Below are 24,788 nucleotides of genomic sequence, written 5' to 3'. Positions count from 1 at the left end.
AATAATACATCACAGCTCCATAGATTACAAGGGAAACTTATCTAAATATTGTGGTTTAGCTCTTCCTTCCTTACTGTTTGCCTCTCTCCTTTCTTCTTCTTCCTCCTCCTTTTTATTCCTTTTATTGCTTCCATCTCTAAGCTTGAGCCTAGAAACACATCAAAGCACTTAAAAAAAAAAAAAACATATCAGGCAAAATATTGAGGAAGTGGAGGGAGAGTTACTACTTGGCTACTCCTCTTCTTCTTTCTCCTTTCTTCTTCCTTCTTCTTCATCTTCCTTTATTTCTCCTTTCCTCTTTCTTCTACTGCTACTATCTACATATCTGAGCATAGATACACACGAAAACACTTAGAAATCATTAGATATTAGGCAAAATATTGACGAACCGCAGGCTTGGAGTGAGGCGCCAGCCCGGGTGACTCGGCTAAATTACGTAAGTAATTTTCAAAATGACCAATAGAAAAAACGAAGCCACTTCCGAATACCTGATATTTTATGGAATGATCGATACTTTAACTAATATTCAAGACATAAAAACATCTCCAACCTGACAAGCTTTAAAGAATTGTGTAAATTAAGTATATTAAATGTATAAGAAACATTTGCACTTATGAAACTCCTAAAACGTCCTGTCATTTCGACTTTATATTTCTTTAGAAAAAATATTAGGTAGTATAAACTCTCTTCTTAGGCACCTAATATTTACCTAGAATCAGAAGGGAAAGAAAAAAAAATATTTATGTGAAACAGAAGCATTAAAATCTAAATACATTAAAAACTTTTGTAAACTCCAGTCATTTTCACTTGGCGATTATTGTAACACAATTTACAGAGTCTTAGCTATGTTTTCGAGTGTTTGGGGCATATAAAAGTGTGTTTTTGAGTATGCGTGACTGAGTGTGTAGCAAAACTGAACAGTGAACAGCAGTAAGCATTATAAACACACCCATCACCACCACCACCACAACTGCCACCTCCATCACTAGTTTTCACTACTGGCGCTTTGATCAACATGAAAGTGAAAACATTTTTCAGAAGCTAAATATTAATGATTTTAGGTAGTAAAGATCAAATATATGTTCAAACAAATTTCTAAGAAAATCTCATCTGGCAACTGACATAAAGAATTGAAATTTCCCGCTGTTGCAGCAGTGGTGGGCTGACTTGCTTTGTTATGGTGAATCAGCTGATGGGTGAAGATGGCGACGCTGTACCTCGGGCTGCGGCTAAAATCCCGCACACAGGAACGCGTAACCCTCGACAATGTGGACTTGAACGATACAGTGGACTCCGTGAGGCAGAAGGCAGCCGCCCAGAGCAATACCACGCCGGAGAAAATTGGTGAGGAACATTTGTGTGTCCGTGCAGTGGTGTGTGAGTGGCGGGCCATTGATCCTGGCGTGGCCGTGTGTAGGAATGACTTGACACACCATTGTCTGGATGCTTCCTGTGCGAGGAGACTTGATTAGGAACAGTAACTCTGCCCGAGGGAAAACAGCAAGGAGTTCCAGTATAGTGCTTGTAGCCAATGGTGTGGAGACTTGCTAGTGAGTCAGGCAAGTTTTGTTTACACTACCACTTGCTGCTCAAGGCACACAACTCTTCCATACATTACAGTAATACTCAATTGGGTATTATTGCAGTTTCAACCAATATACCGCACATTACTGTACACATTCTCACGGTCTAGATCACACTTCTACAAGCATTTTTACCCTATCGGAAAATGGGATTAGGTTAGGTTAAAACTCCGCTTTCACAGGAAGTCCCCAAGCTTGTTAGACATAGGGTAAAAGAAATATAAGATAGGGTATATTGATTGAAACTGCAAATTTACCCTCACTTGTAATTAAAATGTAAAAGGAATGGCTTGCCTGCAGAGTTTGGCTGCTCCCATTTTGCATGTCCATTCTCCCCTCTGTGGCACTGTACCTCACAGGGGGTGGCCTACCAGATGAGAGTACCATTGGTGTTTTGGGCTCCTCATTTTAATAATTAACCTTGCTCTGGAGTCATCAAATATGTACCAAATTGCAACACCTTAGTTCAAGTGAAGGGAGAAATGGATTGTTGAAATTTTGTCATGCGTAAGGAAATATCAGTGACAGTCTGTGAACCTTTTACAGAGTTGGTGCACTGCGGTGTGGTGCTGAAAGGCTCAGACTCCCTGAGTGACGCAGGGATAACCTCAGGCTCCATGATCCACTGCTTCCCCAGGAGTGGTAAGTGTAGTCATTCCTCAACATCAAGTAATCCCTTCCACATATTTTCAGTTGAGTATAAAAGAAAGCATTGTGAGTTTTTGTTTAAATTGATGCTTTCATTTTTATGATTATATATAGTGTACTTAATATTTACTGATTTTTTCATTCTTGACATTAGAGCGCTCTGTTCCTGGTGCCGCTCCACTCAGTCTTCCCGAGGTTCAAACGCTCCTGGTGGCACTGAGAAATGTCACGTCCAGGCCAAACTTCCGAGACTTTGTCCAGGTGTGTTGATGCAATAGTATTGTTAGTGGACAGGCAAGGGTGTGAGGTCAGAATACAGAGGAGCTTTCTGCCACCTTAACTCTAAATACTTATATGAAAGAATATGAAACAAGTACATAAATTAAGCCTTTATTGATCTGTGTAGGAGTTTAACATCTTGTGTAAAGGATAAGTAAATGTGACGAAACACAAGAAGAGTCCAGATATATGTTACACCTGTTTCTATGTTATTTGATTCAGAAGCTGCGCAGACCAGACATGGTAGAAAAGATCCTGGCCTCTTGTCCCATTGTCCGGCATGACCCTGCAGCCTTGGCCATGCTGCAGGACCCAGAACTCTTCCTGGGACTCACCAATCCAGATAATCTCACCAAGTAGGTTAATTATTTACTAGTTGTTCTTCCCTGCTGTTTATTACTGGAACTTCCACCTTCAGGCACTCTGTAACTTGCTCTTTATTTTGTGTTTCATCATAGAGATGTTTGTCTAGTCAGGTTTTTATTGGTTTTCATTGATTTTGCATAGATTATGTACTTCTTCATGTAACAAATCAGAGTAACATCCATATTTGCCTGTTGCTCTCAGGTTAGTTGAGTCGTGGCCTGAAGTGGGTCGGGTGGCTCAGTACGTCACCTCCCTCAGCCCCAGTGAAGCGCCATCTCCCCGTCGCTCACACCACGTCTCATACTCTATGGACGCCCTGTCAGACGATGACCAGATGGAGGCAGACCAGGTACTCATGCACCTCCTGCTTTGTGTCTTTTCATAAAGGTTCCGCTTTCTGATCAATGTTACAGACACACAAAGTTTTGCAATATGTTGACTCAATTGAGTTAATGTATTGTACCTGGCTAAATGTTCTTCCATTATTAACACTGTAATGAATTATTGGATGCAGATAGCCTTTTTTTTACTTCATCTTTTCACCCACACATCAGCTGCATCATATTCATTCATGAGCATATGTTGCTTCTGTGTATGAATAAGGTGATAAATTACTAGATGAAGAGTGAAGTGAATACTTTCATTGACACATTTCATCTTGCTCTCATTAATGCACCTCTCAACAATTTCTTGACATCTTCTACATGAGTTGCCTCTCAAGCTTTGTACTCATTTCGATGTCCCTTACAGTCTGAAGACTCAACTGGTGGTGGAGACAGTCGGGCAAGTGGCTCGGTGCCCTTCCAGCCAATCACACCAGCTCAGTTGGCTGCTGCCCTTGCTAGTGCCACAGGTTGGTGATTGGGACCTCAGGTGTTCCTCAATGTGGAGCTAGTATTCTTTTATGTTTTAAGATTACACCAAGATAGCACCTTTATTTTGATCCTGTTACTTATTAGTATTTGTCTGTTTTTCTTTTATGTTTTTGCATTAAATGATAATTTATCTGCAGTAGATCATAACTGCCTCCTCTAACTTCTCAGTAAAATTTGAGGAAAGTGTGATGCACTTTACAGTGGAAGTGTGTCTGTTGTGTGTCCCTTGAGGGAGTGCCAGGGATAAGGTATCATAATTAGCTTAGTATTAATATAGGATATGGATGTGAGGAATTCCACTGTAAAATCTGTAAAGTCTTTGCACTCACAGGAGGTGGTGGTGGTGGTGGTGGCGGCAGCAGCAGCAGCACCAATAATGGTGGTGTACCAGGGCAGCCCACCAGTGCCCCACGCAGCATACCCACCACCCCATCCATTGCCACCACTACACCCTTCAACACACCAGCCTTCTCGGTCGGTGGCCCCACTGGTCCAGGGCCCATCACCCAGGAGATGTTTAGCAATGCTCTACAAAATGCCTTGGCTGCCTCGGCTAGCAGGGTGAGAATGATAAAGACTAATGCATTGTGGCATGGTATTTCATTGTACTATATAGGAATGGAGGATGTCATTGTTTTCATGGATTGATTTCAATTCCCTCATGACATGTTTGCAAATTGCATTATTATATTCAACTTGTCTTGTAATCCCTTTAGAACCTCAATCATGTCTTCACTTTTCTCGATCCTGGCATCTGATGTACTTTAAAATATCTAGAATACCATTTTACACATTCATTCTCATTCATCAGCATTGCATATTCAAACCAACCCAGTCTGTCTCTTCCCAGGCTTCAGGACCTCCCTCCTCTGCCTCTTCGGGTCCTCCATCCACTGTTCAGATCCCCAACATTGAAGAATCTCTACAGCTTATGAGGGAAATGGGAATTCCTAATGAGGACCTCAGCAGAGAAGCACTACAGGCCACCAATGGGGATGTGCAGGCAGCTGTTAATCTTATATTTGCTCAGTGGATGGCAGATGACTAGGACTGTGGATGTGTTGAATGGATGGATGAATTTCAGCATGTGAAAATTCATCAGGAGGTGTGTAATTTTCTCCTGTTGTTAATTCTCTCTCTCTCTCTCTCTCTCTCTCTCTCTCTCTCTCTCTCTCTCTCTCTCTCTCTCTCTCTCTCTCTCTCTCTCTCTCTCTCTCTCTCTCTCTCACACACATGTGGAGTGAAGTCATTGTGAATGAACCTAACACAAGTTCTGCTTTCCTGCCATGCTTGCACCAGCGTTCGTATTTGATACACTAAAAAAACTGAACTGGAAATAAGGTTCATGTTACATAATAGAAATATACAAAATATTATTTACACTGGATTTTTTTGTGCCTTGTTTATTTTTGTTTCTTATATACTTTGTATGCTTCTCTGATGTCTCATTATTTACAAAAACTCTTCCTGCAGAAGTAGTTACGTATAAATGGCTTGAAATATTAACAAATTTCACAGAAAAGGTCCCACACCAAGATCTTTTCCATAATGTGACGTGCAATATCTTGTTGAATTCAGGTTATGGCCTTTAACATATTTTTCCCAGTATAATATTTCCTTTCAGGTGGTTCTGTTATAGATTGTCACCTTGGATCAACCTTCTCAATGCACTCTATCGAATGTACTTTCATAGCTGTTTTTAGTTATTTTGAATGTACACTACGTGATAGAAAATTGAATATTTACATTTATTATTTGTATAGACAGGAATGGTTGCTTTCATCCTCACTTACTCAATTTCAGATGCAGGTTTATTGTTTATTTGCTAAGACTGGTGTGATGTATGATTTCAAGTTTTGCTGTTGCTTGTAACAATCCTCAGAATATCCAAAGTCAATGTAAAGTCAGAACAAGAAGGTATTTCCTCTCATAGTTGATGATTATGAGTGGCCAGTTATTTCATTAAATATTTTAAGACTAGAAATACTTTTGCTTATCTTGCAGTTATGAATGAAACTTACACTTCCAGCTGGTGATGGACAGAGTAACACCACTTAGAGTAAGAACTGCAAAGCAAAATTACACAGCTAAGGCAGGTGGGAACAAACTATCTGGTCTTTATTTTGTTAAAGTTGTTCATACCTTTCACAATCATTGGTTATGCACTATGTTTCATGACTGAGAAGGCTTGTAGTTTGTGAAGGAAAATGTTTATTGATAGATTTCCTAAAAGCACGTATATTTCTGACTGGGACATGAAAGATAGTGACCATTAGAGTCCCCTGTTATATTGCATACTGTCTCCATATTTCTCTCTATTGTTTGTGTGTATATTCTGTCTCTGGTTAACACTGGGCTAGGAACCTGCTTATTCTTGTCAGTTCCTTTTCTTGCTGGACAAGCCACAAAAGAGGCTTGAAATGTTCATAGCTTGTGTGGCACCCAGCTTTGTGTAGGAGTGTTATCCTTTGCCAAGTGTATTCTTATAATCTTTGTCACTTCACTCATTCCACAAGTCCACAATTCAAAATATATTGCTGTACTTTCAATCCCACTAGTTATTTCCTAGTAATTTTTTCAATTCCTTCTTTTTTTCTTGTAAAATCAGCAGTTTTTATCATGGCTGTTGTTTCTGTGAACAGTGCCACTGCTGTCTTTTTTATATCATGTCTTACGCAACCTTCCAGCAAACTGTCATGAGAACTTCCTCAAATACCAAGATAATTAAGTTGTATACATAATATCTTCTACAAAGTATAGGATCAGATAAACATCCATGAACCAGTCGCCTTTAATACACAGGTAACAAATGCACAATATTAAATGTGCAAAAATATATAATATATACAGAAAAAGAAAATCCTGAGACCAGTGCTGTGTTCATAAAACTAACCTTGTATTGAAGAAGACTAACCATGCTAAGAAGAAACAGAACCTATTGTTAAGTCACAGCCAAGAGCTTTGTTTTGTTGCACCAGCTTGTGAGGTGCAGTGCTTTTCCAATACATGAAATGTTGCAAAATCTATATGAAGTTATGATTCAATGAGTAACAAAGTGCAAATGATTTCTTCCATGAGGTGTGACAATGACCAAATGACATGAAAATTGTAGTTCTGCAGCACATGAATTCTCAATAGAACCTTGTTGTCACTCCCTAAATCCCACCTCCTGTAAACACCCATCAAGGGAACACGTGCCAAATAAGGAAATAACCAGATTTGCTCCTGCAATTATCCAGAGAAGTAAAGCCACACCTCAACTTTGACAATAATACCATACATATATCTAAAAGTGTTTCTCTGAAACTCTTTCAGTATGCTCTATGATTGTATTATTTGATGATGAATAGATTAACATTTCAAGTCCTGCACTAACATGCTTCTATGAATGGTAAATGAATGAAGGAGTGTCATCCTTATTTAGTTATCTGTGAAGGTGTGAGACCTGACTTTAGCATTTGTTAAGTTGGTCCTCTTACACTGGATAATAATTTCCCCGAATTATTTATACTCACACACATCAATATCCCTATTTGCATAAGTTCCTGGTGCATTTTCTCTGAACTATAAAGAGGTTGTTGCTCACCCTCTAAGGTGCATCCTTTTTGCCTTCAGAATAGAGCTGCAACATTTCCATAAGGAGACAAACCTTGAAAAGTCAAAGTTTACATTACCCTAAGTTAGTGACACCTACACTTGTTTCCAATCAACAATGGTGCTCTCTGGACTCATTAAGAATATGCAAATAAATAAAATAATCTTTAAGTGATATTTTCTTTAGCTTGTTAAAAAAAAAAAAAAAAAACCTTAAGTTAACATAGTCTAGTAACATTGATGCTTCATAAAATTCAAAGTTCTGGGTTCTTTTGGAAACACCATTCCATTCTGAAGGAACATTTAGATAGAGGTAGAGCTTGAAGGATCCTCATTATAGTTAGGAAAAAAATACTTCCATGCCTTGTGTTGGTACAGAAAGTGAGACTGTAGTGTTGAGCCAGACACAACCATGTGCTGTATGAAGAGGTGAGGGAGCAAAGCAGTCCACATGAGGGCTGTTGTGGGACAGTTAGTTATCATTCAGCTGCAACTTTTGAAGAATGTTCATTAATACTATTGAGAATCTGACAGCAGTTCATACTGGTTCCCTGTGAATTAAAGTGAGCCTCTCCAGTTCTCATAGTGATTGTAGAAGCTATGTGATTATAATTCTCTATTACATTTTACCATCTTCAAGACTAAATAATAACAATGATAACTTTCTAGAAAATATTTTAATATTATTTATCTCTTTAGTATTTAACCATAATCTTGGTTTTCAAAGAATTATTTAGATATTTTATCTCTGGTACTTATTTATATCATCAGCATCATCAATATAGCTGAAAAATACCTGAATATTTTAGGGATAAGAGACCAACATTATCAATACTAAGCGTTCCAAGTGGTAGATTCTCCTAATACTCCACAGCTTGTAATTAATAATAAATTTTCATAGCATTACTGGTTTGGAGAAACTTTAGACTTGACCAAAGAAGCACACCAGCAAACCAATGGTCCAAATATGGCCTAGTTGGTGGCCTGTTTGTTGGCATCCTCTGTGTCGTAGTAGCGTCGCTTGAGAGTCCTGTACTTGCGCAACATGTACAGCGCCTCGATCTCCTTAATGACGTACTCGCCACGGGCAATCATCTCTGTGATCCGTCTGGGGTCTGTTTCATTTCTGTTCTTGAGGAAGGCATTCTTCAGCTTCTCCCTGAAGTACTCATAGCCCATGGGATACTCACGTCCCAGGTACAGCAGCTAGGGGATGGAAGGTAGTGAGGGGTGTGCAGGAAGCCACAGTGAGGAAGCGCATGGGAAAAAAGCAGTAAAGGAATATATAAAGGGAAGTGTGAGTGAGGAACTGGAAGTTAAAAGCAGAGGTGCTTGGGAGTATGTACAAGGAAAAGGAAATGAGTGATTATATGAATGTAAGGGAGAGTGAAAGTAAGGCAGTGAGTGAAATGGACAGTCAAATGTGTGAATGCAGTAAAAATGTGTGAATATAAGTGTAGTGCCACAACTGTCTTCACCAACCAAAACTTATGAGTCCACTGATGGCATGTCAGCAGAGCATGTTATTGTGATGTTCATGGCATAGGATCGATCCCAGACAATGCCACCTCTCAAAGCTAAATTTCATTCAGCCATCCGATTAATCTTTCAGTGTTTCCATAATGCTCCAAAGACATCACAGGGAGTACCTAGAAGAGGAATATGTGGGCAGTGTGTGTGCAGGAGTGAGGAGAGAGATACTGGAGACTTCGTTATTATTTTTTTATACAGTCTCCATGTTATTCTTTTCATTTAGAAGTTCAGGATCTTAGAAATCTGCAACTGAAAGCATTAATTTTCTTGAAATGTACAGTACATGAACAATCTTTATGCAAGTTTTGTCACTACTGATCTCAATCTTCCATCTCTCTCCAGGCAAATTATATCTTCTACCAAGTATTAATTATTTTCTGACCAGCTATAATATATCTGTAGTCTCACAAAAAGCACTCACTATTAATACTTGAATTGAAAGAACCTCACATAGCTACATCATATTTCCACTTACATTTTTATACAGCTGTATTACTTGCGACTTCTGAGACATGGTTGTGGTGGACTGATGGAAACTTCCTGAAAAATTAAGAGACATGGTGAAATTAAAACTGTGTAATTATGAGGTCATAGCACAGCATTAAGATGGTGTGGGCAGAGAGAGAGAGAGAGAGAGAGAGAGAGAGAGAGAGAGAGAGAGAGAGAATCAAATTCGTCATATGAGAACAGAAGCACGTGAATTTTGTCACGATTCCCCACCACTCCCACCCCTACCAAACACCACACTACCTGCATAGGAAATATTGATTGATTGGTTTACAAAGAATTATAACAAAGCATTACGGCGGATCCTGTTAGCTTCCTCTGAGCATGTGATCGTGTAGAATATTTATGGGAAGAAAAGTGCACTGCATTGGCTGCAGAATGAATAATTAATCAATCAACAAGTGAGTTCTGCGCATATGGCCAGTTAGAGTTCCTGGAAGTGAATGACCTCCACTGGTCTGGGAATTGCCATTAAGGAACTCTCCAGAAGCATTTTTTCCTTAAGCTTATTTTTTCAAGCTTGAGCCTAATATTTCTGGTTCTATCCTGGCTACTGATCCTAAGATCTTTGTTGACTTCTCCCTATACTTCTACAAGGAGGCAGAAGCGCACAGTGCGGGGTTGTCACCAATGCCGTACGTGCTTCACAACTCGTCACCCACATCCCAACCCACATCAGCCAATCAAGAATTTTATATATATATATATATATATATATATATATATATATATATATATATATATATATATATATATATATAATTAGCTGTCTTTTTTACAGAATAAAGACGCATCTGTGTAACAAGAATATGGGCGTAAGCCTAATTACCAATAGGACGCACAGGCCTTACAACGTAAAACAGACAGTTGTGAAGACCGAAAGTGCAGCCCGGGGCAAGCAGCCCCCTACTACGCCCTTAGCTACGCCACGACTGTAAACAATGGTTAAATACAGAGAAGAAAGAGAAGTGGGAAAAATACCGTCCACTGCAGGATATTTACCGGGGTATGAGTGACTGTTGAGGTATTTCCTGTGGTGGAATGGCGACAAGTGACTGACGTCTTTCTTGGAGGTCAAGCAAGTAAGCGTTATCCTGCTTGCCTATTGATTGTTGACGCGCGATGCACCACCAACACGGCAACCACCCCACCAATGACCCCGTCACTCCACCGTTGCCGCGGCTATGCCATTGACAACTACCAATCAATCAATGAAGCAAGCTGCTGCTACTTTCAATCCCCTTTACTTTAACAGGAAATCACTCATACAAACACAAGGGTAGGACTTATACCCTTGGATATTACAGGCAACTCCTATAAGAATAGGAGAAAACCCTATTTACAGCACCATTAGCCGCTCAAAACAACTATGATGAAATAAACAGGAAAATCAACCCTAACAAACAATTCTAAGACCAGCTACTGTCAACGCCTTCGTAATTACTATCGAAATTAAATAACTAACCTTACGAGAACACTAGTGATAACTTGTGAAAAGCATCTGGGAAGAGGATCTAGCCCAGCGTTTACCAACCTTGGGTACTAGTATCCTCTGGGGGTGCTGAAATCAATTATAGGGGGTGCTGGGAAGTGGTGCACACACTGGACTGCTTAATGACAACAGGGAGTGCTATGGTCGGAATAGGTTGGGAAACGCGCTGAACTAACCTAACCTTTCTTCACACTTAGTTAGCGACTCGTACAGTACAAATGATAGGGGTGTGTGTGTGTGTGTGGTTTCTCAGTTTGGCAAGAGACTAATAAGATAAAACGAAAAAAACAAAAAACAAAAAATAATGAGTATCACTAGTAAATCTACATATCAAACTACAAGGATTAGTGAATAGGTGAATCTGATGGCGCATGATCTTTTCTTATAACAAATGTGCATCAAGGTAAAGGATAGACGACATTAATTATCACTTGCATAATACCAACCTCTCAGTGGATCACAAGGGCAAAGTAGTACGCATCATATGATTATGTGACTCGCAGATCACCTTCCTTACCTGTACTCCAATATGGTAAGGACTGAGAAGAAGAGAAGCTTTCCTTGTCTTCTTTTGGTGAGGAGATCAGTGCTATACCTCCCCTTATGGAGGTAAAGGGGAGACTGACACCTTTTGTCCCCAAACTGAAATATAACACGGTTTTTACAAGGAACGAAGTAGAACCCTTGTTTTTTACCCTATTTTTTCCATAATATGCTACTGTTTTCTTGTGTATGTGTTTGCATTCATTATATTATCATGAAACTGTGCATGAATATCATTTTCTTGTGATGTGTTTATAATTAACAATATTCTCCACTTAGGGATATTTGTTGGAAGTCCCTGTAGTTAAGGAAATTCCCTGTTACCACTTGTGTACTACGTGATGTACCGTTCTGTCGCTCACGTAGGAAATAGGAATGTTCATGTAGATGAATGTGTGGCTCTCTGAAACCTATAGATCAATAAGCCGCTGAGATGTGGAATTAGGATTTTAGGGATTACGTGAACGTCAAGAGAGAGAGAGAGGAAAGCTGAAGCGGGTATTATGTTTCGTACCGCTGGTAAAGAAAGCTGTATTCACATTTACAAATACTACTTTAATCGAAATAAAATAATATATGTATAGGCCTAAGAACATGTATACACGCAGTGTATATGGTATAGAAGATGCCTCGGGAGGGGGGGGGAGATAACAGGTGACCTGGTGACCGCCGAAATCTCGAGTCAACATTTATCTATACTTAAAGGGGAAGGAGGAGGACTGGTAGGGACTGATAATTTTCAGAGGGGCTCAAGGTTCTTTCTCAGTTATTGTATTACCGCACAATAGCGCTTACAACTGGTGGCGCCTTCCTTGCTTGTCAAGGTTATCTGAACGTTAGTCGTCAACTCAACAGTCAACACTGCTCAACACTCACCAGAGTGAGGTCAACATCATCCCTGGTGGCGCCTGTCGGGTGTCGGCCACCTGAGTCATCTGTGGTGTGTGCCGCAGCCCACGAACACTGTTTGGAGGTGTAGCCAAAGGTAGTGAAATACTGGCTGTGGAACTTCCTGGGTCACGGGTGAGGATTATCTTGGATAAGATGGTACAAGCGGGTGTTGAGCACGACCGTGTTGGTGAGCGATGGGGACTGCTGCGGTCTAGTGTTGTGTAGTGAAAGGTTGAGGAAACTTGTGTATTATTTCACTTGGTTTGTATTTTGTGTTGCTGTCATTGTCACTGATCAAGGTACGATTCACCATCATGCCACCAGAAGTCATTTGCAATCCAGATTGTCATCGTAATTAATGGATGACTCTAGTCTCGTGACAGTTCAGGCTGTCAGAAGTGCTTTTGGAAAGACACAGGGTGTGGCAGTTATATTGTGTGCCCTGGCTGGCTGAGTGGTACTTCAGTGGTACTAAAAACTGTGAAATTGTAATACCCGGAAAAGTTGTTATATTTATATTGTCTCATGAAATCCATTGAGTGTTGGCCAGAGACAGTAGAAGTTAGTAACATATTTTAAGTAATTACTTTTCTGTATTATGCTATTGCTAATATTATTCTTGTTTTGTTTCGTTTATTTATTTATTTATTTATATTTGTTTATTTATTATTTATTTTCTTGACGAAAATGTAGATGAACCTTTTCCATGGATTGATTAAATGTGGAACAACATCTGTGATAGAAACTTGCTATTGTAGTGTACTTGATGATGGATATAGTTATTTTGGATGCATCAACACATTTGTACATAGTCATGTGTTTTATGGGGAAGTAAAATGTAGGAGTTTCAATGAGTGAGTGAGTGAGTGTTGGTCTGTTGTTTAGTCCAGCCATTAAGCACTTAATGGAAGCGGATTGGTTTTGAAAGCCGGATAAATGTTTAGCCTTGAAAAGCCATTGCCTTGATGGAAACTCTTGATCAATGAAACAAAGTACGTCACCTCATACATCGATACAATAATAATCGTAAGGCACCAAGATTGTTGTAGGTGAAAGGGTTGATTTATAGAATCTGGATACAGGAAGTAGTTATTAATGATATGCTTTTCCTTTCTTTATTAAAACAGGGCCCGTCTTCACTCAATGGAGTTTGAAAGTGATTTGTCATGTACGCTGGAATACAAGAGTTTTCGAAGCACTGTGCCTCTGAAACAGATTGTAGTTGACAGTGATGGGTTGAAGGTTAGTGTTGCAAGATTTGAAAAATTTAGCTTTCAGAAATCTATTTTTGAAGATAGAAGTATTGTTAATCATTATTTGCTAGAGATTGAATAGAAGCATGTACTGCATATATGGATTTTAGATGCTTTGATGTACAGAACACTTTAGATTTTCTCCTGTTTGTTTATCAGGTATGGAAGGTTTATGAGGCGGGGCCCAGGGAGGTGCGATGCCCCTTGGTATGCCTGCCGCCTGTCATTGGAACAGCTGACTGCTTCTATAGACAAGTGCTTTCCCTGACAGCACGAGGATACAGAGTTATATCGGTGAGCCGCTGAGCGTTACCTGGTGGCGTTTTGTTTGTTTCCATACTTAATCATTATATTTTCTTTCCATTACCTATTCTTGAGTCACTTGTTATGGTATATTGATCAGTGTGGTATTATATATTGTTCTCTTGCATCTTACGACAAAATATTTATACATAGTTTTCTTGAGTCGCTTGACATGTTCATATAATGTTCTTCAGACAGTAGGAATGCAGAATAATGTTTTCTGTTCCAGCCAGAAGTGTTGTAAGCATTCTTTTTAATGGCAGGTGGAGTATCCAGTATATTGGAATGTTATGGACTGGTGTGAGGGATTCAAGCACCTGCTCGACCGTCTGGATGTGGACCAGGCTCACATCCTAGGTGTAAGTGTGCCTCCTGCTGGCTGCTGTGTACTCCTACTGCATATGTACAGTCATATTATTTATTTGATTAATATGCTTCTCATTTCCACTGTGTTTTGTGTTCCTCCATCTACCAAGTTCATAGTAATTGATTTTGTCACTGATGTGGTCACAGTTTTGTACAGTGCCTTGTAACTCCTTCAGGCTGTGGAGATATCAGTCACATTGATACCAAGACATTGCCAGAATATGTCCTTGGCCAAATCGTTAGTGTATTTCTCTGTAAATCTGATGTATACTTTAAACATCCCATAGAAGGGATGGTTACTATAGGGCAGCAGCTGACCACTCATCCATGCAGCATCCTCAGTTCAATACCATCCTTGGGTAGCACATGAGAGAGAGAGAGAGCATACTGAACAATAGGTGACGTATGGTATGATGGAGGACACCAACTCATACTTCTGGAAGAGACCCTTTGTGTTACTGTTAGTGCATCTCAGTGATTCCATAATGATCCATCAGAATTGCACCATAATGATAATACTTTGTACTGTACATTCTAATTGACCAGCTGTATAAAACTACATTAATTCCAACTCATAACAAGAATAGATTGAGAGAATTTTAATTTTTCTCTCATTGTATTAAAGACTATGTTGTATTTAGTGTGTGATTGGAGCTCATAACTCATCATGACTTTGACTTCTTGAATATTTGATTGCTTCTTAACTCCTGAATGATCATCTTTATGTTGCATGTTCAGAGGAGGTGTAATATAGAAGGAAGGCAGGAGGGAAGAGAGAAGTGTTTGTCTTGTTGCTTCATCTTGACATCAGTATGTTTTCAGGCTTCACTTGGAGGATTTTTGGCCCAGAAGTTTGCTGAGCTGACCTCAAATTCTCCCCGGGTTGCCTCACTCATTCTGTGTAATTCCTTCATTGATACAAAGATCTTCAACTATACAGACTCATCTTCAGTGTAAGTTATGAGTGGGGTTTTACTCTTGTTTTGTTCATTGGAGGTGTGATGAGGTGTGGGCTGTCACGGAGGAGGTGGTGGTGCCTGGGATGGGTGTTTGTCATGTGGCCTCTTCAATATATTAATTCATTATTTGATTGAAGATACTTTGTGAATTCATCTTTGTATTTTCTCTGTTGTATGTTAAGATTAACCGTTACATTTTATTCAATAACAGTTCTAAAAGGTAACCTTTATCATGGCCTCTATTTGCTGCATCAATTATTGCTGCGTAATACTTAAAGCTTGAATAGTTTAGCTTGATTTTCTTGAGATCCTTCTGTCATTAACTTATGTACGTACTTTATTTGCTCAACACGTTATTTAACAAACTGTTATAGTGCACTTAGTTTTGCATGTATGCTGCTTCATTTAATTTATTTATTTTTATCTAAGATTTTTTTCTTTTCTCTCATGATTTCCACAGATTTTGGATGTTGCCTTCAACTCTGCTCAAGAAAATGATTATTGGACGGTTTCCCAGAAAACTGATGGACCCCCATATTGCTGACTCCATAGACTTCATGGTGGAAAGAGTGAGTTCTGTTCAGTATCAGCTTGACAAAGTTAAGGGAAGGACGCTAAACTGGAACTAAAAACTAAAATCATCAATTATTGGAGCAAAAATATTCACAGTTGTTTGGTAACCTGATATTATTATCATGATAATGCCCAACAGTGCATTTATTAGATTATAGTAGGAGATGCTACTAGAAGCATTTACATCTAGATGTTTTTACTTCTTATCATTATGGAAACTATTCTCATTTTGCCTTCATTTTCTGCTTACAGTTGGAATGTTTGTCTCAGAGTGAGTTAGCTTCAAGACTCACCCTCAATTGTTCTCCAGACTATGTTCAACCTCAGAAAGTTGAGGTAATTCTTTTATCATGGCTTGCTTTTGTAACCTTCCTCTGTCATGCTCCTTCACTACATCTTTATTTGATGCTGATGTCTTCCAGAAATTTTTGAAAATTTTCTGATAGCACATTTTTATTAGTGCTTTTTGCATTTTAACTTGCAATTTCTTAAATGCAGTGCTTAGTATCTTATGAAAGAAAATATTTCTCCATTTTGTCATATTTTTAAAATGGTATTGTTTTGTTCTTTTGTATTTATTTAGTGTGTGTGGGTGTGTTTGTGTTATCAGATGGAGGTGACGCTGGTTGATGTCTTTGATGAGTCTGCCTTGTCCCAATCTGTAAAGGAGGAAATGTACAAGTGTTATCCAAATGCCCGTCTGGCTCACCTGAAGACAGGAGGCAACTTTCCTTTCCTCTCAAGAGCAGATGAAGTTAATATGTACATACAGGTGAGAATATGTGTGTGTGTGTGTGTGTGTGTATTTGAAGGTGTGCACACATGCCATTCTTGCTGTGTTTTGGTATGGCTTAATATTGATGATATTGTCTTGAAGAATGCCTTCCATTGTAAATTGATTCTAGACTTTAGTTTCATGTTCCAATGATAAGAAATAACATTCAGGAAAGCTAAACAGACCTCAAACGGGCTCATGTATCTCTACCAGGTTCACTTGCGAGGTTATGAAGGCACCCATCTGAGTGCCACCGACTCTGGCACACCAGTGGAGCGATAGCAGGGGTGGACACTGGGCAGGGTGATGGTCCAGTTGCCATGCTGGTGTGAACAGTATTTGGCACATACCCAGGCCTTGTGAGGGAGATCAGTGCCATGTGTTCATTGTTTATATTTCATCTTTATAGATGTATAGCATTTGTATTTGGGTTTACCATCGTACTTAAATTCCTATGTAAAGCAGCAATATGAAGCCTAAAGCATGTAGTCATGATTATGCTACTGCAGTATTTTAAGACACTGAAACATTTATGTCTACTTGGAAAGCTTGGACAGAAGTACAGGCTTAATATTGTATTTGTTGTTACAGTATTCTGTTATGAAATGTATGCATCACTAATTGACAAGGGTTGTTGTGTATCACCATTAACAGTGCATATGTGTTTTTCAAACAGTCAAAGCCAAGCTCATTATCATTCAACTTAGAAGTTCATGAGTGCCATTTCAAACTGTGTTGTGAAGGTATCTCAGTTGTGTAATGCATCACCCTCCTAGTTGTTATAGTGTTTTCTCTACACTGGTGCAGTTGTGGCAATGTGTGGCCACTTAGATGCTCTTCGTTTTATCAGCTTCAGTGCGCTGGTCACTTTTGTCATGCACAAAATAAATGAATTACATTGTAGGATAACTTCAAGTATCTGCCATCTGCCCATTCCATAGATGATTGGTTTTATGAAAGCTTTGCAGAATCCATCATTCTGGGAAACTTTATTAGTAAAATTAACAAGAAATTTGCTAAAAGATAACTATTTATATGATATATCCTTTATTATTATAAATTTTCTTTGATAGCACATGAAACTGGAGATGCTTCTGGTAAGACCTGGGCATTGTGTTTGTGCCCAAGTGTAGGGAGAGTGAAGAGTATTTTTGTACAAATGGTAATGTGGTAGTGTAAGAAAAAAATATATGCTTCATTTATCTTACAGTCGGTGGATGAGGGCAGGAAATATGGTTCTACTAAAGCCTCATAACATTTTTCAATAAAGTGTTATTTACATGTGCGTGTTTCATGTTTACATTGCTTGCATGGGTGGTCATGTGAGTCTCAAGCCTCACAGCCATCCTGTTGTGGCGCTCCATCATCTCATGGAAGGTGGTCACAATTTGGTGGGCTCTCCTAAAAAAGTAAAACTCAAGTCTCTCTCTCTCTCTCTCTCTCTCTCTCTCTCTCTCTCTCTCTCTCTCTCTCTCTCTCTCTCTCTCTCTCTCTCTCTCTCTCTCTCTCTCTCTCTCTATATATATATATATATATATATATATATATATATATATATATATATATATATATATATATATATAGATAGATAGATAGATAGATAGATAGATAGATAGATAGATAGGTAGATAGATAGATAGATAGATAGATAGATAGATAGATAGATAGAGGTAGATAGGCAGGTAGATAGTGTCTGTATACCAAGGCAGAGAGGAGATGGTGAGTAGTGGTGGGAAGGGGGAGGAGGGCGCCCTTGGCTCGCCGCTCGCGTGCCCTCCGCTTGAGTGGCGCGCGCAGGGTCAGTCAGTTGTGCTCCTTCTCTCACCGGCTCAGCACGAGTGGACTCCTCCTCCCCCGGGCCACAGTCAGCCACGCGGTAGGTCCCACCATCTCGGCTTTCCCCGCTACTTTATCTGAGACTGATGGGAAGTGTGTCAATGACCAAGTCATGTTTAAACAGGACCTTATTATCATCTTGTCTCGCTAGTGAGATTTACTGTTTGATTTTTGTTGTTCTCTTGTTAGAATTAGGTAGTCTATAAGAGGAGGAAGAATGCGATGACAGTAAGTTCTGAGGTAAGAAAATCTCGAGGCGTGTTGAAGTTGAGTTGAGCGGTGATTCAAAGAAATAAATTTGCATAGTACTGTCCATAATGTTAGAGAGAGAGAGAGAGAGAGAATTATCAGTGTGAATTACGTGAATTACATTACTGATTCACTTATACAAGCTCACAACCAGTTCACAACCTGTACATGCAAAGTAACATAAATTTAACTCCTTTTCGATAAACTTTGCTCCAGCGTCATTCACCTCGTTATTCAGCTTAGCCGTTACCGGAATGCACTCAGATCCATTACTGCTGTACAATTTACTGAACACTCGGGGGACAGCATTCAATTCCTCAACGAACACTTCAGAATGAGCTCTTTTGTTTATTCGTGGTGAACAAAAGTCTCTGGAGCTAAACGTTGAGGTGAGCCGGGCAGAACCTTGAGGACTATGATGTTTGCCCCAAGTAAGTCAACAGTAAAGAGATCAGTAAGGCTAAGCTCGGTAAAGTGAAGAGTTAAAGGGTTATACATACTGAAGGTTAGAACTGAAGTCATAGAGCTGTCATGGATTGTGCTTTGTAATGCATTCCCAGTTATGTAGCTCCTCCCCATGTCACGTACTCGCCAGGTGAAGACAGGTGCACGCTGCTAAGCTAACGCCTGTGTGCTGCAGCTGAATAGTACCAGTGGAGGTTCGTATTCAGAAATGCTCTCTCACCACGACTGTTTCCAAGAGCTACAGAGATAATCAACGGGAATTTCAAGAGTGTTTCTCCAGTTAGTAATGTAGAGATCTTGTCACTCTGCTTCTAGAATAGTAAAAAAACACCTTAAATTCAAATAAAGCATTTTGAAATAGTGGAGGTGAAGAAAGAAATATTTGAGGGCTATAACGCACAGTAATACAGACGAGAGTGACTTAGACTAACTTATTTGAGTAATCCTAGACGCCTTTAATGAGCCAAAGTGAGACCACAGATACTGAAAAATTAGAAAATGATAATCTCAACTTGTATTACGAAATGAAGGAAAGAAGACTAGTGGTGGTAACTCTTTCGTATATGATGGTGATGTTGACGATATAAAAGAGTGGAATTTACTTGTGTTATTTGCAGCTAGGAACTAAAAAACAACTTCAAAGAATAAAAAAACTGTATTCCTTGAGTATTTCCATGCATGAGGTGTGGCGCTGCATGTTCAAGTGGTGTGTGTGTTGACGCCTCTGAGTTACACACGTGGTGATGCGTCTGTTTACCTGGAGAGCATCACCTGTTTGCTTGCCTGACTCATCTCTTGACCTTACACACCTCACTCGGGGGTAACCTGTGTTTGTTTATGCAACTCGCCTCTGTTTGGTTGCTTTATTCGATTCATGTGTGTTTGTTTATTTGACTAATTGGCTCATCATTCGTTGCCTGCCTTGTCTCACCTGTTTTGTTGAGTTGCGTCGTCTCAGGTGTTTGGTTCCTCTTCAGGTGAGGTATTACGAAATGCTGTGATCTTAAATCCCCTTTAATACTACGACGCATTTTTACCTTGAGATTTGTGCATGATTAGACCATTTTATTGACATTAAAAAGGCTGTATGGAGGTCAGAAGATTAATGGCCACAGTCTTCACTATTTTAATCCTTCACATGAGTTTCTGAAGCTGTATAAAATCACCAAATAGTCACCAGAAGGAATTTGAAAACGCGTCCTGGTACTGAAGTGGTCAAATTCGATTCATTAATTAATTTCTTTTATGTTTTGTCTATTCTAGTATCGGAGAAAGATGTAAATAAAAAAAAACACAGTGTTGCACGGCTCAATTCCCCAGTTTATATGTATGTACCTTTATTATTTTTACAAGATTTACACGAGTGGCTATCGAATGTTGCGTTGTTGTTGTTGCTGTGTTGTTGCTGCACGGAAATAATCAAGAAGTAAGCGGGGGATTAGTAACAAGAGACGCACTGCAAAAAAAAAAAAAAGATAAAATAAAAAATAAAATAAAAACAAGTAAAATAAATAAATAAGGGAGAAGTGAATAGAGAGAGAAGCCCAACTCAATTTCACAAGCGACTCTGGAGTGAAGAAAGAAGGAAAGGAAGGAAGAGAGAGAGAGAGAGAGAGAGAGAGAGAGAGAGAGAGAGAGAGAGAGAGAGAGAGAGAGAGAGAATAGTAAAAGCTGCGTTTAGTAGTGAGATAGTTTGTGAGTTTATTAGCTCATTCTTTGGTTCTAGTGATGAAGGTGACACGAGTTAATTGAATCCTTTTTTCTGCCCACCAGGTGCTGTCAAGATACTAATCCATCGCTGTCTGGGAAAGGTAAGAACTCACACCTTGAAACTTACCTGTCGCCTTGTCTTCTTATCTTCTTTCTTTTCAATTTTCTTTCTCGTTCTTGTCCTTGTTGCTTTTTCTGTTTCTATTTTCCTCTCTTCCAATATTTCAAGAGTCTTCATCTATTTAACCCCTTCAGTACTGGGACACATTTTTACCTTGAGATTTGTGTACAAGTTTGTTTCTATTTTTTCCTCCACCAATAATTCAAGGGTCTTCATATATTAACCTCTTAAGTACTGGAACACATTTTTACCTTGAGATTTATGTATGATTAGACTATTTTATTGACATTAGGAATGGTTTCTGGAAGTCAGAAGATTAATGGCCACGGTCTTCACTATTTTAATCCCTCACATGAGTCTGAAGCTGTATAAAATCACTAAATAGTAAGCAGAGTGAATATGGAAACACGTCGTGCTACTGAAGGGGTTAAGAAATGTATTGTCTCAGTTTAGTGCTCAGAAAATATGGAAGTGATGAAATAATGGATATATTTTGTTAATAATGCAAACGGTAGTGTGTGTGGAAATCCTTTTACTCTATGTTTGTTTAAAGTTTCAATGTATTTCGGTATTTACATTTGTGGGAATGCCTATACTATATTTTCCTTGTATTGATGTATCGTTTTCCTCGTTTTGTGTGTGTAATGATCCGGTGTATGTATTCTTGTATGTATTCTTTCCTGTCATCATTCTCTTCTTTTCCTACTTCATTTTCTTTTCTTCCTTTCCATTCTTGGCATAATTCAGGAAACGTGTGTCTATATTCATGCTATTTTTTTCATACAGGGGTATCATATGTATACCTCTCCCTTAATCCTTTCAATTCTGGGATGCATTTTTACTATGAGTTTCGGATGTGATTAGACGATTTTATTGACATTCGGAAGAGTCTGGAGGTGAGAAGATTAATGGCTAGAGTCTTCACTATTTTGATCCTCAGATAAGTATTTGAAGCTGCATAAAATCACCAAATAGTAAGCAGAGTGAATATAAAAACGCGTCATGGTACTGAAGGGATTAGATATGAACACAGATACTTCAAACACGCATAACATCACGTAACCTAATACCATACTTTAAAAAAAACACTTATCCTATTCCTTACCCACATTCCCGCACGTGTACCATTACCCTTCCTTAATGTATGCATGACTGCGCAGTACGAAAGGTCATGCGGTACTCAGGTGTGTTTACAGGCGCGCTTACATCGTTACGCAATCACAGGTATCGTGCTGTCACCCGCCCACGCCCACACTTCGCGTCTCTCCATGAATACCTTAAGCCGGAGCAGAATTTATGGCCCCGCGGCTCAAAAGGACCTGATGAGAGAGAGAGAGAGAGAGAGAGAGAGAGAGAGAGAGAGAGAGAGAGAGAGAGAGAGAGAGAGAGAGAGAGAGAGAGAGAGTAGCCCAGCCTTATCAAAGCAGCAATAGGAAATAGGAAAGATAGGAGGTTAGAAAGAACAGAGGAAAGAAAGAGATTTGGGTGGAAAAGCGAGTTTGAGAGAGAGAGAGAGAGAGAGAGAGAGAGAGAGAGAGAGAGAGAGAGAGAGAGAGAGAGAGAGAGAGAGGGTGGTGGCTGACTGACTGATTGACTAAACTAATGAAGGGTACGTAGATATGGCTTCAGTGTGGGATTGTGGGTACAGCGTGAAGTAACTCGGGGTCTTACCAGTTTGTGTTGCGTCAGATAGGGCTTGGCTGGGGTGGTGTAGCGGAGTGGTGTAGCTTGGTGGTTTAGCTGTGTAGAGGGAGTAAGTGCTATTGGGAAACCTAGTCGCTCTAAGGGAACACTGGTCTTAATAAGGGAAACATGTCTTGTATTGCGACCATTTGTAGTGTTTCCTTAGTGTTCGTTGGAGAGATTGTGTTTGTTTTTATAGTTCACATCCGCACAGTGACACAGACGCACCACATCCTTCTACAGATCCTTCAGTCAGTATTGTGTTTAATCCCTTCAGTACCGTGCCGCGTTTTCATATTCATTCTGGTTACTGTTTGATGATTTTAAAACAGCTTCAGAAACGTATGTGGTGTTTAAAATAGTGAAGGCTCTGGCCATTAATCTTTTGACATCCATGAACTTTCCCTAATGCAAATTGTAATCTAATCGTATACTAATCTCAAGGTAAAATTTCGTCTCAGTATTTAAGCGGTTATGAAAAACATCGCTTACATTCCACCTATTCTGAATGCTTTATGAATATCCCTGAAAAAGAACGTGTGTTTTCATTGTTTACGCACACACAGATACCCAAGTACACCATCACCACCATCATAACAACAATAACAGTAGTAATAATAGCAGTAACAATATGAGTAACAGGACAAGTAGTAGTAACAAAACCAGCATTACTTTCAGACATCAAGATATTTGTGCCATACCTCTGGCTAACTCTATTAATCTTTTAGAAGACTGGCAATCAAGTGGGCCTTTTTTTTATTATTCATTGCCCTTGGTCGGCTTCCCCTCTTACATTAATACTGGGACACATTTTTACCTTAACATTTGTGTACAATTAGACCACTTTATTGACTTTAGGAAGAGTCTAATGAGATCAGAAGATTAATGGCGACAGTTTTCATTGTTTTAATCCCACACACGAGTTTCTGAAGCTGTATAAGATAACCAAATAGTAAGCAGCAGGAATCTGAAACGCGTCATGGTATTGAAGGGTTAAAAAAATAAATAGAAAAATAAAATCACCCATTATCTGGCGCGCATGTCCCGTAGAGTAGAGAGAAGCGCTTAGTGGGAGGTGGACGGCAGCCAACACCCAGCCCTTCCCTCCGTCACTGGGCCAACAGGAGCGTGCAGCGAATGTCAAGCGATCAGCCTCACTGACGACCTCCTCTGCTTGCATTTCACTGTTCCCGTTACCATTGATTCCTTGCATGCTACAGCGGTGAGGCAGGGAAGAATACCAACGATGATGTGCAGTCATAAATAAAGTGCCACAAGATATGTAGATTAAAACGTAATGCATGAAGTTAGGTAAGAATAACAAGGGTGAGTTGGAGATTAACGGGAAATGAATTGAAGGCTATTATAGAAAGTTACTGGAACACATTTTTACTTTGAGATTTGTGTACGATTATACCATTTTATTTACATTAGGAAAGGTCTATGGAGGTCAGAAGATTAATAGCCACAGTCTTCACTAATTTAGTCCCCCACATAAGTTTCTGAAGCTGTATAAAATCACTAGATAGTAAGCAGAATGAATATGGAAACGCGTCATGGTACTGAAGGGATTAAGAGAGTGGATAAGAAGACACGGATAAAATAACAGAAAATAGATAAAAGATGAAGCAAAAAGGGACAAAAAGACATACGAAATAGTTACGAAACACCTGAGTAAACAACGATAGAGTATTTTTGATCGAGGCAGAGTGAAAATAACACATCCTGCTACGCCTGACTGGACGAACCAAAGGGAGGAGGGGTGAGGGACGAGGCCAAATGAGCGTTTAGCTGCAAAAGGCACGAGCACATTAACAGTACAAACACAAATTCATGACAAGCCAAAGCGTAAAACAAAAATCTGGCTTCTACAATGACACGTTCGAAATAAATGAAGTACGTGAGTGTTTTGTCATTTATTTGTGGGTAGTAAGTAAATAGCAGGGTGGCGGGAGGTGGAGGTGGAGCAGAGACAAGGCCAGTGTTGGGTGGATCAGGGAGCGGAGGAAGGGAGGGAGATGGAGGAAGAGTGGGAGGGAGTGAGAGAGGGAGAGGGACGTGTGATATCTCCACCGCAGGGGTTGCCTTTCTTGGGTGACCGATATAGTGCCCTCATCGAGAGAGAGAGAGAGAGAGAGAGAGAGAGAGAGAGAGAGAGAGAGAGAGAGTCTGCAGAACCACTTT

At 39.5% G+C, this 24,788-nt stretch overlaps 4 protein-coding genes across 24 annotated transcripts in view; 3 read left to right on the top strand and 1 right to left on the bottom strand.

Moving 5' to 3' along the window:
- Window positions 1–1,164: 1,164 nt before the first annotated feature.
- On the top strand, window positions 1,165–6,300 carry LOC123519315 (ubiquitin-like protein 7). Of its 6 annotated transcripts, none has more exons than XR_006678987.1 (9): window positions 1,166–1,344; window positions 2,130–2,225; window positions 2,386–2,492; window positions 2,733–2,866; window positions 3,078–3,225; window positions 3,627–3,729; window positions 4,068–4,312; window positions 4,587–4,856; window positions 5,781–6,300. XR_006678987.1 is itself a non-coding variant. In XM_045280502.1 (8 exons), the coding sequence occupies exons 1-8, from the start codon at window positions 1,203–1,205 to the stop codon at window positions 4,797–4,799; spliced, it is 1,188 nt and encodes a 395-aa protein (XP_045136437.1). In that variant the 5' UTR covers window positions 1,165–1,202; the 3' UTR covers window positions 4,800–5,131. The 6 variants fall into 6 exon arrangements, 4 of the variants coding, with proteins under 4 accessions (XP_045136437.1, XP_045136440.1, XP_045136441.1 ...); XR_006678986.1 differs by having other exon boundaries at window positions 5,756–6,300; XM_045280502.1 differs by lacking the exon at window positions 5,781–6,300 and having other exon boundaries at window positions 1,165–1,344; window positions 4,587–5,131.
- Window positions 4,883–12,430, bottom strand: LOC123519317 (electron transfer flavoprotein regulatory factor 1-like). 2 transcript variants are annotated; one of them, XM_045280514.1, is made up of 4 exons: window positions 12,297–12,430; window positions 11,395–11,519; window positions 9,354–9,418; window positions 4,883–8,551 (listed from the first exon to the last, which is right to left on the bottom strand). In XM_045280514.1, exons 1-4 carry the CDS (start codon window positions 12,353–12,355, stop codon window positions 8,318–8,320), a joined length of 483 nt encoding a protein of 160 aa, XP_045136449.1. In that variant the 5' UTR covers window positions 12,356–12,430; the 3' UTR covers window positions 4,883–8,317. The 2 variants fall into 2 exon arrangements, with proteins under 2 accessions (XP_045136449.1, XP_045136450.1); XM_045280515.1 differs by lacking the exons at window positions 11,395–11,519; window positions 12,297–12,430 and adding an exon at window positions 10,920–10,944.
- LOC123519316 (maspardin-like) lies at window positions 12,267–17,821 on the top strand. Of its 7 annotated transcripts, none has more exons than XM_045280507.1 (9): window positions 12,267–12,405; window positions 13,439–13,553; window positions 13,724–13,858; window positions 14,131–14,226; window positions 15,056–15,186; window positions 15,653–15,761; window positions 16,018–16,101; window positions 16,376–16,537; window positions 16,754–17,821. In XM_045280507.1, the coding sequence occupies exons 2-9, from the start codon at window positions 13,455–13,457 to the stop codon at window positions 16,820–16,822; spliced, it is 885 nt and encodes a 294-aa protein (XP_045136442.1). In that variant the 5' UTR covers window positions 12,267–12,405; window positions 13,439–13,454; the 3' UTR covers window positions 16,823–17,821. The 7 variants fall into 7 exon arrangements, with proteins under 7 accessions (XP_045136442.1, XP_045136444.1, XP_045136447.1 ...); XM_045280509.1 differs by having other exon boundaries at window positions 12,305–12,443; XM_045280512.1 differs by lacking the exon at window positions 12,267–12,405 and adding an exon at window positions 12,441–12,572.
- Window positions 17,822–18,308: 487 nt separating this feature from the next.
- The window catches only part of LOC123519635 (restin homolog), a 141,447-nt gene continuing 134,967 nt past the window's right edge, over window positions 18,309–24,788 (top strand). For 8 of the 9 annotated variants that reach the window (XM_045281080.1, XM_045281081.1, XM_045281078.1 and 5 more), the window contains exons 1-2: window positions 18,309–18,416; window positions 20,864–20,901. The gene's annotated coding sequence lies outside the window, so the exon portion shown is untranslated. The remainder of the gene's footprint in view (window positions 18,417–20,863; window positions 20,902–24,788) is intronic. The other variant, XM_045281079.1, reaches the window with a different exon arrangement.

Source organism: Portunus trituberculatus, chromosome 45 (genome assembly GCF_017591435.1).
Source record: "Portunus trituberculatus isolate SZX2019 chromosome 45, ASM1759143v1, whole genome shotgun sequence".
Classification (NCBI taxonomy): Eukaryota; Metazoa; Arthropoda; class Malacostraca; order Decapoda; family Portunidae; genus Portunus; species Portunus trituberculatus.
The sequence above is the reverse complement of the archived record's forward strand: the minus strand, read 5'-3'. Positions and strand labels throughout refer to the sequence as shown.